Source organism: Pleurodeles waltl, chromosome 9, assembly GCF_031143425.1.
Source record: "Pleurodeles waltl isolate 20211129_DDA chromosome 9, aPleWal1.hap1.20221129, whole genome shotgun sequence".
Taxonomy (NCBI): Eukaryota; Metazoa; Chordata; class Amphibia; order Caudata; family Salamandridae; genus Pleurodeles; species Pleurodeles waltl.
This window is the reverse complement of record NC_090448.1, coordinates 455482835-455501462: the sequence shown is the minus strand read 5'-3', so window position 1 is coordinate 455501462 and position 18628 is coordinate 455482835. Positions and strand designations below refer to the sequence as shown.

General features: G+C 40.3%; 1 protein-coding gene across 2 annotated transcripts in view; it reads left to right on the top strand.

The window, feature by feature from the left end:
- The window catches only part of ASPG (asparaginase), a 266891-nt gene that overhangs the window by 149625 nt on the left and 98638 nt on the right, over positions 1-18628 (top strand). For both annotated transcript variants that reach the window (XM_069207261.1, XM_069207260.1), the window contains exons 8-9: positions 7833-8018; positions 10933-11046. In XM_069207261.1, coding sequence (XP_069063362.1) covers positions 7833-8018; positions 10933-11046 — 300 coding nt within the window. The remainder of the gene's footprint in view (positions 1-7832; positions 8019-10932; positions 11047-18628) is intronic.

The window sequence follows — 18628 nt, the reverse complement described above, 5'->3', positions numbered from 1 at the left end:
ATCCAAACCCCAGTGCTCTCAACTTAACGATTTGGCTCATGAAGTCAGAGTTTGGATACCTAAAACTTCCATTGGATTGTATGGAAGTGCGCCAACAGGCTACCACTAGACAATGTTATGCTGAAAAATGGAAAAGATTTGTTTACTACTGTCTATCTAAAAATACTGATCTACTTATAGCATCAATACAAGATATTGTATGCTATCTACTTCATTTGCAAACATCAAATCTAGCTTTCTCATCCATTAAAAGTCATCTTACTGCAATAGCAGCATACTTCCAGACTATTCAACACATTTCTCTATTCAGAGTTCCAGTTATAAAAGCCTTCATGGATGGATTAAAACGTATTATTCCACCTAGAACACCACCTGCTCCTACTTGGAATCTAAATATCATACTTACCAGACTCATGGGCCCACCTTTTGAACCCATGCGTTCTTGTCAGATTACTTTTTTAACATGGAAAGTTGCCTTCCTGGTAGCTATTACTTCATTACGAAGAGTTAGTGAAATAGAAGCATTCACTCTTGAAGAACCTTTTTTCCAAGTGCACAAACATAAATTTGTACTTACGACAAATCCCAAATTTCTACCAAAAGTAGTATCACCTTTTCACATAAACCAAACAGTGGAATTGCCAGTCTTCTTTCCACAGCCAGACTCAGTTGCAGAAAGAGCCCTTCATACTCTTGACCGCAAAAGAGCTCAATGTACTATATAGGTAGAACAAAAGATTTTAGGAAAACAGAACAACTTTTTGTTGCTTTTCAGCAACCACATAAAGACAATCCTATCTCTAAACAAGGATTAGCTAGATGGATTGTTACATGCATACAAACATGTTACATTAAAGCAAAAAGACAACTTTTGATCACACCTAGAGCACATTCTACTAGAAAGAAAGGTGTATCTATGGCGTTCTTAGGAAACCTACCAATGGCTGATATATGTAATGTGGCCACATGGTCTTCTCCTCATACATTTACAAAGCATTATTGTGTAGATGTATTTTCAAAGCAACAGGCCAATGTTGGCCAAGCTGTCTTAAGAACATTAATTCAAACAACTTCAACTCCTACAGGTTAGCCACTGCTAATTTTGGGGAGGATTAACTGCTTTGTAGTCTATACATAGCATGTGTATCTGCAGCTACACATGCCATAGAACGGAAAACGTCACTTACCCAGTGTACATCTGTTCGTGGCATGTAGTGCTGCAGGTTCACATACACCCTCCCTTGCCCCCGGAAGCCTGTAGTCGTTAGTTTTATCATTTGTAAATATGTAGATAAATTTACATTTGCATGGACATCTATTTTCTACTTACTAATTTAATACAATATTTATATTCTTACACTCTACCACTCCTTCCTACACCCTTTTGCGGGAAAACAATCTTACAATGGAGTTGATGCCCATGCGCAGTATGACCGAGGGAAGGAGTCACTCGATCCTGTGACTCTGAAAAGAATTCTTCGAAGAAAAACAACTTGTAAAACTCCGAGCCCAACAGCAGATAGCGGAAGCTATGCATAGCATGTGAATCTGCAGTACTACATGCCACGAACAGATATACACTGGGTAAGTGACATATATATATATATCACTGAAAAACAAAGGTAAAAATAACATAGGTGAAATATTCAGTAACAGCATAATGTTTTAAACTCTACAAACCACTGTAATTCACCAGTAATATTTATCTCAAGTAACTCTATCCCATTCCCTAAGGAAATACTAACTGGCACCCCCACTATGCACAGTTCTCTCATCAACAGTTTCACTGCAAATGTTGCAGTGATATTATCAATGATGTCATAAGATGTCCTGAGTGATGGAATATGTTGGGTAATTAGCTGTGTACGGCAACTGTGCAAGTAACACCATAACTTGTGAATTTCACTTTTTTGTAATTTTTTGTTGTTGTTTAAAACGTAACGTTGTTACTGAGCATTTCACCGAACTAGAACGTTACATTTACCTTTGTTTATTTCAGTGAATTTCTAGCTTTTTTTTAACATTAAATAATATTTAATTACCACACATAAATGTAATTCCCTGCTGTGCACTGCCAGAAAAGACCGTATTCCTCCGAATTTGGTGCAAAACACAAAAGCACTATTTCTTGACCAAGATTAAGCTTTCTGTCAAATGTGTTGTAAAACACAGTGGTTTGGGCTTTAGCAGTGTCTAAAGTTCCTATGGAAAAATGAATGGGGAAAATGTGTTTTGGGACACCTACCCCTATTTTTCTCGGCCCTTGCTTGACAGATCATCCCAACACTTTCCATGTGCAACTACTCAAAAAGGAGCACTTTTTTGGCCATTTTCATGAAGATTCATCAAACAGGATACAACTTTTTAGCAACACAAAAATGCATTTTCTATGGAAACACTATCCTAACTATAACAAAACAGATCCCAGAATGCTGGTTTCCTGTCCGGGGAGGACCTGGCCATGCAGTTCGAGTTGGACTGTTCCCATGTGGAGTAGGGTCAAGGCTGATTTACGTAGGGTTGTGTGGTGAGCAAAAAACAACTGAATAAACCTTGATCTGTGGCGGCGGGGGGCGGATGGAATGTTTCCATTGTTCAGCATTCTGTCCATCATCTGTTCTTTTAGCTTTTGTTGGCTTAAGTGGAATGGGTGTGCCCAGACATGGGTCATGTGCTCACTGTGCCACTGAATTCAAGCTAGCCTGACTCATGAGGGCTGATACCCTGAATCCGGTCCCAGGAAGCTTGAATCCAGTCCAGGAAGGGACAGATTCCGGCAGTTCGGGCTGGACTGTTCTCATGGGGAGCCAGGTCAAGACTGATTTGCATATAGCTGGGTTCAGCATTCCCTCCATTGTCTATTTTTGTTGGGGGGGGGGGTAAAAAAAAGGCACAGGACCCGTCAATATGTCACATAATGTGGAAAATAGAACTCTGGCACTCCAGACAACTGCAATAGTTCTTTAATAGCTTTTTAGTAGCAGTGTATCAGCTTTCATCGATGATTACGCGTTTCAACCATTACGGTCTTCTTCCTAGCCCAATCCTTTTACAGAGGCCCCATCCCCCCCTAGAAAATATACTATTTGGTTTACTAAACATAAAAGAAACATAAATGACAAAGAAATACTATACCAGTCCATCATAATATTAAAAAACAACCGAATCAGGATATAAACAAATGGATGTTCAGGATATAAACAAATGGATGTTCATTTTGTTGCTGTATCTAATTTTACGTTACTCCATTTCCTAATCAAATTAACCTGTTAATGCTTTGTGCCATCCTATTATTGCAATATAGGTATTACCCTTATTTTAAAACGATTCCATTTCCCTTGTTAATATTAAAAAATGAGATGCCAAATGACCCACAGTATTATCCCATCCTATAATCAATAATAATTATATTGAAAATTGGTACATCCATTCATTACATATTATCACTTCTTACAATCAATGTTGTTACACCATTCCATCATTTACACAAAATCATTTCTTATGAAATTGGTGCTTTAATATAATATAACTTTGTAAATATTCTCAGGGGTATGACCTAACTACTTTGATGCAAGCCACCTGTCATAGCGTGGTTTCAGAGACCCCAATACAAAATAGAGTAAAGTTACTGTGACAATATTGGCAAATTATCAAATTTAACCAATATGAACATAAATTTACTCATCCACTCTGATTCAATTTTTCGAAGGACCTGTTCCCTGTCACCCCCCTCTGGGTTAGCAGCACCCTATCAATTCCAAAAAACGACATTTTGTCAATTTGCCTTCCATGTACCTGGCCTCAATGACGTGCCACCGGATAGTTTACATCATTATTTCTAATTGCTCACCAATGTTCCAAAATTCGTTTTTTCGTTGGAAAGATTGTACTCCCCACATATCAGAGCCCACATGGGCAACCGGTTACATATATTGCAGAATCAGAATTACAGTTTAAGAATTTATTAATCTTAACTTCTTTACCTGTAGGTAACATATACGTTTTGCAATTCACACTGTTTTTGCAAGCCTTACATCTGGAACATTTGTAGAAGCTCTGACTACCTAAGAAAGTCTCTCTATTCTTATTTAAATAACTATGTACCAACATGCCCTGAAGGGATCTACTTTTCCTGTATGTTATTCTAGGGTAAGGACTTACAATTTTTCCAATCACCCTATCTTTTCTTACAAGAGCCAATATTGTTTTAAACTTTTCATCACTTGATCCGAATAGGCACTATACATAGTGATACATCTCAGGGTGTTCTCATTTCCCTTCTTGCCTTTGGGAACTAGTAGACTCTCCCTTTGTACCCTTGCCACCTTCTGGCAGGCATCCTTAATAACTTTTGTTGGTTATCCCCTGGATTTAAATCTCCCAATCATATTCATTTATTCCCACTGGAAACTCTGGGACAAGCTGCAATTTCTTTTGGCACTAAGTAGTTCCCCAAAAGGGATACTCCACTTTAGTTTAGGTGGAAAATGGCTATGAGCATGTAAGATACTGTTCCCTGCCGTACTTTTCCTAAAAAGACTGGTCTGAAGAGAACCCCCTTTCACTGTGATCACCACATCCAAGAATTGCATGGTTTGCCTGTGTATTTTATGTGTACAACTCAAATTAAACTCCTTGTTAGGTATCCAATCCAAAAAAGTCATGTAACATTACCTCTGGACCATCCCATATTACACGAATATCATCAATAGATCTTGTCCAGAAAATGTGTTTAGACCATTTTTCATTTTCCTCCAAACTCACATGTTGTCTGTGTGACTTTACTACATCGTCATACAAAGAGCAAAAATCAGGATGGAATAATTTCAGCAAAACCTGGTAACTGTGCTTTGAATTCGCCTACTAAGGTTTTTAAGTATGCTTCAATGTATGTTTGGCTGCAGCAGCCTACCAAGGCAGAAATGATTGTAAACTAAAGATGTAATATAAATGTGCAGGATTACCACTACCATGATGAATTGTGTAACTCACCAGACCATTTGATCAGATGCCTGCAATCATTTGTTCAACCCAAGCATTTGGCCTGTGACCAAGGACGAGATGTCTGAAACGCGTAAGGCCTGGAAAATGTGTAAAGAATTCTTTGAATGCTACTGGCTTTGCTGATTTCCAAAATAAACTGCAACCTGTTGAGAGTGCACTTTTGTCCGGAGGACAGCTTTGTTTTGCACATAATAAATGTCTTGTCCAGCCGTGAAAGCAGCACCACAGCAGATAGAAGGCAGGTCTATGTGACTTTACTTCATCGTCCTACAAAGAGCAACAGGATGGAATAATTTCAGCAAAACTTGGTAACTGTGCTTTGAATTCGCCTACTAAGGTTTTCAAATGTGCTTTTAATGTGTGTTTGGCTGCAGCAACCTACCAAGACAGAAATGATTGTCTACTAAAGATGTAATATAAATGTGCAGGACTACCACTACCAGGATGCATTGTGTAACTCACCAGAGCATTTAATCAAGTACTCAGGTGCCTGCAATCATTTGCTCAACCCAAGCATTTGGCCTGTGACGAAGGACGAGATGTCTGAAATACATAAGGCCTGGAAAATGTGTAAAGAATTCTTTGAATGTTACTGCCTTTGCTGATTTCCTAAATAAACTGCAACCTGTTGAGAGTGCACTTTTGTCCGGAGGACAACTTTGTTTTGCATATACATATAATTGTCATAATCGATAAGCCATAAAATATGCTTGAGCAAAACTTTCCATATATAATTGTACATTTACAATAAATCATAACCATCAAACACTTTACATGAGAACCAAAATCGGACAATACTGAGCGGAAGCTGGGATGAAAACCTCTTTTCCTGATTCTAAAATCTTCAGCTCTACATGCTAGTCCACATCTCCTCCTCAGGGAAGGGATGTAATACACTAAACTGTCATGGGCCAAACGATCAGGAACACATGTCAGAGCATAGACTTGAATGATCAAAGCCTCTGCAATTGCCTCCTTAGCCACAGACCTAATCCTACAGGCAATCAGTGACATGAGGTCAGTGCTGGAAACCAAGGTTGTTGAAGTAGGTATCAATGTTGCTCTCTTACCTCTGGAATGTGGTGTTTTGCTTTGCTGAGGGATGCATATCGGGGGTGAACATTCTAAAAATACTCCGCAGCTGTTCAACAACTGCTGTGACCTCCCTGTCCATCAAATGAAGGGTGAATGACGTAGAGTGTTGTGCCTTCTGAAATAACTAAAGGATAGCGGGAATACCAGAAGGATGAATAGTTGAGGACGACCTGAGCAATTATTGGGAAACTAGAGCCTTAAGCACAAGCAAGCCACTCATAACCCTTCTCAACGTATAACCAACCATCTACAGACAACAGACCCAGCTCTCAGCTGAAAGCTTCTCCATGTCCAGTCTTTGAGAGGTTACTCGGTTACTGGGACACTGTGCTGCACTCCTTGTATGCCATGTTTTCCCACTGTATAACAAATTAGTGGGAAAACACAAATGCTTGGAAGATGAGCACGAGGCAGTTAGACAATATACTACATTTCCCAGCTGCCTCATTAGTAGGACCACTCAAAGAAGAGATGAGACTAGAACTGGAAGACAGTGGTTCATGTTCAGAAAATTAACAGGCAAAGTCACCAACAAAAAAAACTAACCCTTCCTAAAAATAAAAAGGCTGGACAATGACTGCAACTAACTCCCATGGGGTGTTTATATGGTATCTGCTGTAATTGCTTGGTGCAGTAGTGAGCAAGTTCGCTCATTACTACTATTCCATGTTATGATTATACATGTGGTGATAATTGAGTTGTGTTTTTACGGCACAAGTAAATATTGGAAGTTGAGGAAAGATGAGACCTTTCCTACATGGAGAGATTTAGGATGCCATTGTATGGAAGATGGGGAAGTATAAGGGGTTGTTTAACCTCATTTTTTTTTTTTCCTACAATGGGGCCAGGTACACTCCTTGTTTGCTTGCCTAAAGGGGAAATGACTATAGATGTTGACCTGGAATGGCATTAGATGTAAGATTAATAGGGGGGTAATGTCTGTATGTCTGTATTTCAAACATCAGGGACCAAATCTGATACTGCTGCATGGAACACTTCTGCTTGGTGCTAAATAAAGGTTGCTAGGAAAGTAGAAATTTGTCTCCTTCGCACATGCCTCATTTGTTGAGGTTAGAGGGAGGTGGTCATAATGGCAAAAAGACCCCCAACCCCCTTTTCAGAAGGAGGAAACCATGCTCTGACCCAGATGGGGGTTTCTGGGACCTGGGCGAAGAAAGGATTGTACTACTTTTAATGTATATGTGGTACAACTACTGCAAAAGTCATATTCCTTATTGCATTATTGAAGTAATGGCATGTCCGAGTTCAAAATAATCGGGATGCGGCCCTCTGATGTAATTTGTCAAGGATGTATCTTTTAGGTAGTTAAAAACTTGGGACTTAACATTTATATTAGAGTAAAATGCACACATACACACTAGTATGAATACTGGTAGGTTGGACAGAAAAAAATACTTGTCATTGCGATGCCTCTAGATGCCAAATACTGAATATTCTTAATTAAAGAAGTCATTGAGATAAATAAAAGGAGATGCAATTTTTTTTTTTTTAACTGAATTTCACAACTCAGCTGTGTTGTGCAAAAGTTGAGATCTGGAAGTGGCTGCATTATTCATGTGTTTCCATGTTTCAACAGTTTGACCATTTTCCTTCCACTTATTTCTTCCTTTTTGCCCTAGTCGTTGGACAAATCTGTAGATTCATGATTACAGTACTATTTTTTTATTTTTTATTATTGTATATTTTTAATTACTTCTTTCTGTCTTGAACAGGTGAAAGCATTTCTTCAGCCTCCGATGGAAGGAATTGTACTGGAAACATATGGCGCTGGAAATGCACCAGACAATAGACTGGATCTTCTTCAAGCACTGAAGGATGCCACAGACCGAGGCGTATTGATTGTAAACTGCACCCAGTGTTTACTAGGCTGTGTTAGTCAGTCATATGCTACTGGAAAGGTGTGGAAGTTTGAACAGTAAACCCTTATCTAATTGTAGCATCATCTGCAATGCAATTTATGTTGTATGTTGGGAGTAGATTATTTTAACCTCTTTGGGAAACCTAAGCATCATGCTGACAATGAGATATGAAAGAACTCCATTAATAATTACTATATATAATCACTTTTATAGAAGACCTTGTTGAAAATTATCTTAAACTTTCTTCATTCACATGCAAACTGATGCAGCAATTCAGGCTAAGGGCCTCAGAACTATGTGGAAATGGAACTTTATAAAACCTTCTGTATCCTGCAAACAATTTGCGAAGGGTATTGTGTGCTGTGTATGGCAGTGGTTTTCCCATGAAATCACTTACCAGTGGGCCTGACCACAGGAAATGCCCTGCACTGACCTGTATGCAAAAGTACTGCACAAAGGTCTCTGTGATTTTTTTTTTATTACGGCTGCAAATTATACCCTCTGGGCACTGTGGGCAGCAGATGAAGTTTATCTTTACAAAAGTCATAATATTTACTGAAATATCTTTGGTTAAGGAAGGGTCTGGTTCTCTGGTAAGATTGCATACTTTATTTTATTTGTTTTATTAACTGCTTTACATATTGGAAAATGATACAATTAAGCAGTGCCAATTATGTAGATTTTAAAATATCCATTCTTACAATACGTCTGATGAAAAGATTTCAATGCATTGAGGTTTGCTAAATGGTTGCACAGCAAGTAATTACTTTATGGTCTCAATTAAATATAAAAGAGAGAGTGGAAAAAAACACGAGAAAACACACACACACCCTTTACCAAACATCTCCTGCCTTTCAGTCATTTTACGGTTTGGCTCCAGGGGTTGTATATAATTTTGTTAACTCAGAAAGCGACTATCTCTGCATGATCTTGGACTTCATTATTGTATGCCTGCAGTGTAAGTGAAAGGAATAGTCCGTCTTTACTTGTGAGGGTGCAGACAAATAGGACGCACATGCCATTTGAAGTGCCTGAGCACCACCTCAGCAACACTGATTCCTTGTATGATGTATTTAATGGCGACATAATCATTACCTGGGTGGGGAAAAGGGCTTTGTGACTGTAGTTGGATAACTACTGATAAACCTCAGTAGCATTTAAGGTTTGGACTTAATCATAGTATCCCGTCAATTTAACTTTTCATATTGACAATGCAATATTTGTTCCAGCTGGGGTTAGTGTGTCTTCTTGGTAGAGAACCATAACCTCTATTTGACTATTTCGTTTCACTGAATACATAAAATACACAACAGTTGTGGCAATGTCACCTCTGACCTATGGGTATATTGCATTTTTTTTATTTTGCTAGTAAGTTTGGTCCAGTTGTATAATTATGAATGCTATAAAAATGTATTTCACCTTAGTTTTATCCATTGATTTGTTTTTTTCAGTTCTTTTTTTTTTTATTATATTTTGCATAATTTCAAGTTTGTAATGTTATAGATGTTGTCCTCAAACATGACTTTCACCATTTTAATTCATAATGAGATCCAATTTTGCATTGTTTTTAAAGTGATGCAGGTTTGCCAGATGGGGCTAACGTTATTGGTAGTCTATCAAACATATTTTGGCATTGTCACACTCTTCACCATAACTACAGAGGCCTTTATCACTCCCTTGCACACACACATATATAACAGTTTTAAGAATATTGCCTTTAAAAATGTGTTCACTTTCTTTATATTTTAGTGTTATTAAAGCCATTGCAAGTGGTTTTCTCATACATATTAGTCATTTGGGGCCAGATGTACAAAAGGATTTTTCCCATTCTGTTTCTATGGGAAAAAGCTTTCGTACATATGGCCCTTGGTTTGGAGCTCTGATTGACAGTCTATAAAAGGGACATTTTTGATTTTACCAGACTCCATGGTAAACTAAGATTCTAGTACCATTGTAAGCTGAATCCAAGACTTCCATTTTTGAATTTTAGTTAACAAACAAAAACTTCTTTAGAGCTTGGTTTATTAAGCACTATTTCAATTTACTGCAGGTTGGGTTAGGAAGCTACTGCAGTTGATGATCCTGCCATGCGACTGTACTTCATCCTGGTTGAACATGAAAACAAATCAGAGTTGTGTGTAAAAACCCTGCTAATCCTGAGATGCACATTTAGAAATGCTGTAAAGGGAGTTACCTGTTGAAGGTGTTGAAGAGCTGATGTAAAACATTTGGCATTTGCTACTCTCCACCTCTCCACTTTAACAACACTTTCTGGTGTGGAGCATTTCACAGCAATGCAACCCACACCTTACAGTTTTAAAGAGCGCACATATGAGATAATGAAAACAATCCAAACAGCTGGAAACCATTGGACGTACAGGAACTGTTTGGCTGATATTTGTCAAATAAAATGGAGTGCCGTGAAAACTTGTTTTTTGGGGTGCAGTATCCTAAGGGGAAGGGGGCGCTGGGCAAGACTAGGAGTAGGATTCCACAGCACTCGCGAGTCACTGCTGCCGTGGTCAGGACAGATAACCTAGGAGAGGCCATACATTGTGACATTATTGGTAATATCCAGCTGAAACTCTTATTGGAAAAGTAATTAACCGAAAGGGTGAGGTGCCGCAATTGGAACAGTATTTGACAGAAGGCTGGCATATTTGACAGCAGTAGAGTAGGCAATACTTGGGCAAGATTTGGGTAGTAGACTAGACTAGCATGTCTAAAATTGACATCCTTCAGATTCTACCTCTAATTTAGAGTAGACATGAATACTTGGAAGCAACGTAAGATATTATACACCTTATTTTTTCAGTGTTGCATGAAATTGGATCACATTTAAAACAGGTTTTCCCTCTATTCCTAAAGGTGTAAGTACTATCAGAATATTAAAGGTCTCTTATACTGACCTATGTTACATTTGTGACCTACATTTCTCCCTTGTAAACTGCAGGTTCTCACTGATGCTGGAGTAATTCCAGGAGGGGACATGACGCCTGAAGCTGCACTGTCTAAACTCTCATATGTACTGGGCAAACGCCACATCAGCCATGAGATGAAGAGAAAGGTACAGATTTAAAATATATATATATATATATATATTTTTTTTTTTGCACCAAGTATTTTTAGGTGCCTTGTGAAAAAATACTCTGAAACTGTGCTGTCTCCGTACCCAAAAGTAAAGATCTATCCAGAGTGTAATGGTGTTGTATTGTGATTTTTAAAGTAAGTCAGTGTGAGGTAAGTGCAGAGTCTCTTCCTGACTGAATTGCATGTTCAGTGCTTGATCTTAATCTGACAACAAAGGTGGCTTTTATTTAGTTTGTTTTGCTTCTTTCAAGCAAACAAAACAATGTAATATAATTGGTATGCTTTTAAGAATTAAGAGCACCATCTGTATGCTTTTTGTTTTGCAGTGTGAATCGTTTCTGGATTCACATGCTGTGCATCATTCTGCCATCTAGTGTTTGTCTGGGATTTCTACTATTTCTTTTAAAAGCAAAAAAGTGTCTTTTTTTTTTTTTTACTCTTGTTTGTTGGTGGCGTCAACGGAACCTCCATTTGGTGTCTTTGTGACATTGTCGCACTACCTCTGGATGTTCTCACCTTCGGTCGCCATCTTCAGGCTCGAGGCAGAAATGTCCTTTTTAGTTCAGAAACAGAAGGTTTTCAACAATGTCTTAAGCAGTTTCTGAATTCCACAGAAAACTTTGCGGACTAAGGTGGTGGGGAAGACTGGGGTTGAGGACATTCACCCTCCCACTAACACCAGAGCCTCAGGAAGAAGATGAGGAAATCTTTTATACAGAGGAGGAAGAAACAACATTAGATCAACCTTCAGAGGAAGGTGAATACATCGAAATGCAGTGAGAAGACTTAGAAGGGGAGTCACCAGAGAAAGAAGTGGAATCTTATCCACTCAAGCCCTCTCCCCCAGATGACATTGGTATTCACTACATGATAATCGAAAACGCTGCAGACAAATGTAATGTGCGAGTGGAAGAGGACTAACCTGAAGCATGCTTTCTTTTGGAGACACTTTTGCCTAGCCAGGCAAAAAATCAGTACCTACCTACGCTGCCAAGTATTCTGGCTCAGGGCAGGGAAGTGTTAAAAGAACCGTCCACCTGCAGAGCAGTCGCACCAAGAGCTGAGAAAAAAAATAAACATTTTCATCTATAGTCCCAGTGTACATTAAATATACTGTTCCAGCTGATTCCATTATTACGGCTACAGCTAGCAAAAGGGCGAATATCCTACCAACTTCTGGGCCGCCCCAAGACAAAGAAAGTAAAAGGATGGAACTAATGGGCCACAGGATAGAGGAGTGGGGCTAACTAGTGGCGCATTGCAAACTCCATCACCCTACAGGCACACACCAGCAGTGGGCAGATATAGGAGATCTAGTGAAACATCCCCCAGAGCAATACAAAAAGATGGCTGCTCATCTGGTGGAAAGCAGGAAGAATATAGCCAGCGCCCGTTTAAAGTCTGTGTTGAATGCAGCAGACCCTTCTAGTCCTCAAATGATGTTGGGGGGGTTACCTTAAGGTGCCATTCATGGCTTCGAATTTCAGGATTTAAGCCAGAGGTCCAGGTGAATATAATAAATACCCTTGTATTGGTCAGCAATTATTTAGGAATACGGTTGATGAAAACCTCAATCAACTCCAAAAAGACAATGAGACAGCAAAGTCCATAAGGGCTTTACAATTTAGAGGAGGAATGTGAAGGAAATCCTTCTTTTTGAGAAGGCTGAGCTCAGAAGGCACATTTCAGGCAGGGAATTCTCACCAGGGATTCCACAGCAAGTACTCTGACAACTGCACCTCAGCAAAGCTGGCAATATCAACTACTGCAAGGAAGGAGATCCTTTCGAGGTAGACTTAGAGGATGAGGAAAATCTACAAGAGGAAGTACAACCCCATCCAATAAATGACTGTATTACGGAAACTATAACATCCACAAATCTATCAAAGTTAAAAGACGTCATACACTCACATTATCTTCACAAATCACCAGGGGGTGGAAAATTAAAAAACTTTCTTCAGGATTGGAGGAAAATAACTTAAGACAAATGGTTATTACATTTAATACAACATGGATATTGCATAGAACTAGACAAGCTCCCTCCACCAACAGGTCCAAAGAGGAGGAATCATTCAAAGGTGGAAAAATATCGACTCCTTAAGGAAGTCACAGAACTGTTAGACAAACTAGAGCAGAGTAAACACTGGGTGCAATAGAACAAGTCCCAATTGAGGAACTCCACGAGGGAAATTACTCAATTATTTTTTAATTGCAAAGGTAGATGGATCTCTACGTCCAGTCCAGGTTCATCAACAAATTCATAAGGGCCATAATGTTCAAAATGACAGCCTTACAGGAAGTAATTCAGCAGTTGCAGACAGGAGATTTTATAGCAACAATAGACTTAAAAGATGCATATTTACATATTCCAATGAATGCAAAACACAAAAAATATCTGTGGTTTGTGATCAACAAAAGATATTATCAATTCAAGGTTCTATCCTTCGGAATAAAGTCGGCCACAAGAGTGTTCACAAAATGCCTGGCGGCATTAGCAGAACCCCTCAGAAGAATGGGTATTCATGTATATCCATATCTCGACGACTGATTAGTGAGGGCACACTCCTAACAAAAGTGCAGGCAGAACTTTCAAGTTGTGTTGAAAGCATTATATTACCTGGGGATTTCATTAAACTTGGATAAGTCCTCCCCAGAGCTGGAGAAGGATTCTTGGGAGCAAGATTAAATACAATCCTGGGGAAGGCGTTTCCCAACGAGAAGGTGACTCAGTCCCTTTTGGAGGAGGTTCACTGTTACCCGAAGGGCAAGCCCGGACAGCAAGGACTTTTGGGAGACTGTTGGGAAAGATGGCGCCATGCATTGCCTTGATTCCATATGTGAGACTGCACATGAGTCCAATACAGGAGTGGCTCCAAAACCAATGGTCACATATGACAGGGAGTTGGGAAGATCAAGTGGTTGTCACGCAGAAGGTGCTGGAGAAAATTGTGTGGTTCAACAGAGAAAACATTACATGGGGAAGACTTTCATCAGCCTACTCCCTCAGTAACAATATCCACAGATGCATCACATATGGAATGGAGAGCTCATATGGACACACTGAAAATATGGGGAATCTGGAGGAATCCGGCCGCAGTACAACACATCAGTCACCTGGAATTAAAGACTGTTTTTCCCGCTTTGAAAGCGTTCCAGAAACACATTCAGGAAAGACGATATTAATTCAGACAGACCGTACAACGTCAATGTTTTACATCATCTAATTGCGGGGTTGGGGGGTTCAATTCCCCCCTACTCCCCCCCAGCCCCCCCTATTAGATTAGCCCAGCAACTCTGGATATGGGCAATTCAGAAGAACATAGAAATACAGGCAATACATCTACCAGGAAAGGATAATGGTGAGGCAGACAAACTAAGCAGACAGGCTTCTTGCTCACACAAATTGGAGCTCAATCAGAATGTGCTACAGAAGATTTTCAAGATGTGGGGCACACCAACAATAGATCTGTTTGCAACTACTGTGAATGCAAAAGACCAAAACCTTGCCTCGAAGCGACCACATCCTCGCTCTCAAGGGAATGCCCTTTTGATAAACTGGTCAGGGACATTTGGTATGTGTTTTCTCCAATTCCACTGCTACACAGGGTTATCAACAAATGCAAAATGAGTCCCTGACCTTGATCTTAATTGCACCGTTATGGGCAAGACAAATGTGGTTTTTGGAAATAGTACAACTAGCTCAGGGAAAATTCCAAAGATTACTAATGCGTCAAGATCTATCAATGGAAGATGGGAAGGTGCTACACCTAGACCCCGAATATTTCAAACAGACGGCATGGCTCATGAAAACTTAAAATTTGGCCACAAGAAATTACTAGAAAAGTCGTTGGCAGTATTGAGGGAAGTGAGAAAACCCATAACGAGGAAATGTTATATGGCAAAATGGAAAATATTTTCTTATTTCTTCTTGTGGTGCGCCCCTTGGTTTGATTTTGTTTTAAGCTTAAAAACAAAAAAATCATAATTTCTACCTCTGCCTCTGTTCCTTGCTAAGCACAAGCCTGCAGGTGTTGCTTCAAGCGTGCACTCCCATTACGCTGACCTTCAATTGAACGTGCATCCATAGTGGTGGGCCCTGTACTTATACAGGTGATTTACACAGGCTCAAGTAATGGTCAGTCAACGTAAAGGATAGACAGATGTACTCGGAGGGGGAGTTATTGTGAGTAAAGTGATGACAGACATCTGGTTGGCACTGATTTGCCATTTCCTTCTGCCAGTGGCCTGGCACTGCCACAGGGAAAAGCCTTTACATAGTTAATGATTTAACAATGTGAAAAAGGCCGGAACTGTGCCAGGCCACATGGGTGCCAGCTGTGTTTCTTCAGCCATCGAGAGTGGGGGCATGACCCTTTCAGTGTAAAATACGTGTGACAAACACACACTGTGCATATGCCTTAGCCTTGTAATTTCTACAAATGTTGCATCTCAAAACTATAATGATGTCCATAAACATTCCCACCGCCTTCCACGCTACCAGTCCAACTGCAACAGTGACAGTCAGTTGTCTCAAGGGTTCATTAACAAATATGATGAAAACTATCATATGCATCAAGGCAGGGGCTTAACTCAGGGCCCTAAAGCCCTTATGGGGCAGGTAGCTACCCACTTATTCAGGGAGGGCCCGTTCAGTACAAGGTCAATGAATATTTGTGAGATATGAGCGACACATGGTGGGACAAGGCATGCACTAGATTCATGCCAAAAACATTTTTTTTTAAAAATTGTCAGCTGCAGTAAAAGAAAATGCAGCATGTATGAGAAAAAGAAGTTATTGGCAAAAAGTGTGTACTTTTTAATGTAAAATATTCCCTTGTACATTTCAGCAAAAGCACTTGATTGGAGGGGAAATGACACACCAGATAGCCACCATGAGATAATCACAAAATACTGCTTTGGGTTGAACTAAAATACAATTGCAAATGATTTAAGCCAGTGGTTGGAAGAGGCTGATTCACATAAGCCAATAATTGATTGGGGCTTACTGAAAGGTGTGTGTGTGTGTGTGTGTGTGTGTGTGTGTGTGTGTGTGTGTGTGTGTGTGTGTGTGTGTGTGTGTGTGTGTGTGTGTGTGTGTGTGTGTGTGTGTGTGTGTGTGTGTGTGTGTGTGTGTGTGTGTGTGTGTGTGTGTGTGTGTGTGTGTGTGTGTGTGTGTGTGTGTGTGTGTGTGTGTGTGTGTGTGTGTGTGTGTGTGTGTGTGTGTGTGTGTGTGTGTGTGTGTGTGTGTGTGTGTGTGTGTGTGTGTGTGTGTGTGTGTGTGTGTGTGTGTGTGTGTGTGTGTGTGTGTGTGTGTGTGTGTGTGTGTGTGTGTGTGTGTGTGTGTGTGTGTGTGTGTGTGTGTGTGTGTGTGTGTGTTCGTTCAATGGCATGTGTAGCTGATACACATGCAATGCATAGCTTCCGCCATCTAGTGTTGGGCTCGGAGCGTTACAAGTTATTTTTCTCCTAAGAAGTCTTTTTTCGATTCACAGGATCGAGTGACTCCTCCTCTCGGTCATTGTGCGCATGGGCCTCGACTCCTTTGTTAGATTGTTTTATTTCTGCTGTCGGGATCGGACGTGTTTCTTCTCGCTCTGAGATTTTAGATTCGGAAACTTTCGATAATTTTCTTTGACCGTCAGTTTTGTTTCGATCACGTTTCCATCTGTAGTATAGCCAATAGTACCATTCAAAACCAGATTACACCCTTTTGGGCCCGAGCGCCAAACTCTGGCCTGTTTGGCCCTACCACGCTAAAGCCTGATGGATCGGACTCCATTCCGATTCTGTCCTCGATGCCAAGCAAAATTTCCGTACACAGACCAACACCTGGTATGTAATCTGTCTCTCTCCCGATCACCGAGAAGACAACTGTGAAGCCTGTTGGTCGTTCCGATCCAAGAAGACACTGCGTGAACGGAGAGCCAAAAGACTGGAAATGGCGTTGAAGAATACATTGCCACCGTAGAGGAAGAACAGGCCCAGACTGCAGTTTCCATTCAGGACACCGACTCCGAACAAGACTCTGAGTAGGATAGCCAACTCATCACTGCGGGTCAGCATGTGAGTACGACTGCCTCTACGCCCACTCCTAAAAAAACATCAAAGGCCTTGGGTGCACCACTGCCAGAGAGCTATGGTTCGACCCGAAAGAAAATATTCAGCAACCGACCTTCGGGTTCGGCGCTGAAAAAGGCCACACTAACTTCGATACCAGAGTCGAGCAAATCCACCAAAAGCTCCACTTCCGAACCGAGCCGGCGTCCACACTCTTCGGAGTCAAAACCTCGACGTCCTGTCTTGGAGCCAAAAAAATTGCAAACTTCGGAGCCGAAAAAGTATTCATACACAGAAGAACAAGGACTTTTGTTCCAATTAAAGCAGAGCTCAAAGACATATGATGAACAGTCCTCTAAATCACCAAAAACATCAGAATATATTTCTGAGGTCACTGACATTTAACCTATTCTGGAAATCATGGATGAAAGACAGCCCTTTTCTCCCTCTCTTTCATCTATCTATGGCACACTCTGCCTCTTGAGTCTCATGCCACTCCACTGTGTCGAAGATCCCCAATCTCCTAACCACATTCCTTCCTTACCACTGTACTTCAACCACTCCATTCAAAATGTTTCCCTACTGACCATTTGTTGCCTGGTCTTGCTTGGATTATTTACCAGTGATCTTCATTACTCCTCATACTAGTATTCCTTGTTGCATTCCTTACATCATGAGTCCTACCTAGTCATTGGTGCAGCTTTCACCTACACTGTTCAGATAGGAAAGCACTGTAAACATATCTACTTAGTTGGACCTAGGCGACTTTTCTTTCTGTTCCCAGATAGATTGGACTAAACTGTCCCTTCCTGACATCCAGGCAAAAACAGCCCCCCTTTAAAAATTTTTTACTTTCCCCCAAATTCACCATGTCCCTAATAGGAGGGAAGGCAGTACTGTGACAAGGAAGATTAGGGCTTGAAGTAATGAAGATAACTAGTAAGTAATCAAAGCATTACTTATTCGTTTATTTTCATTATACTTAGTCTCCCAGTCTGTACATTTTGAGGACGTCCACAAGCTAATGGTAAAAAATGTAGTACATACCCAAAAAGTATGTAGATAAATCACTGATAGAAACATAAAATTAACTTACGCCCAGCTCCCTTTTAACTAGCTGCATAGATTTATGTAAGATTCGATGTCCTGAGTGTATCAAAAGAGCCTGCTTCTGGGTTAGACTGGCAATGGATAGATGGGTCGAAGACTGCACCCAGCTATTTGGAAGAAGATCCCAACTCTTCCTTTGAAATGTTCATGTGACTCCCCACCCAATATCGCCGTCATTTGTTGTAAACACCAGAGGCCGAGCATGAATGATAGTTTTGGACAGACGTTCAGTATCCAGCAACCACTGAAGTGTTTGCGAAACTGTGAAGTACCATCAACTAGGTTTAAAACAAAAAAAACAGATGGCTCACCAGAGGATAAATATTCAGTTGAGCCCAAAGAACTAGAAACCGAGAAATGTCATGTTCCCATGGACTCTGAACCACTGTCAG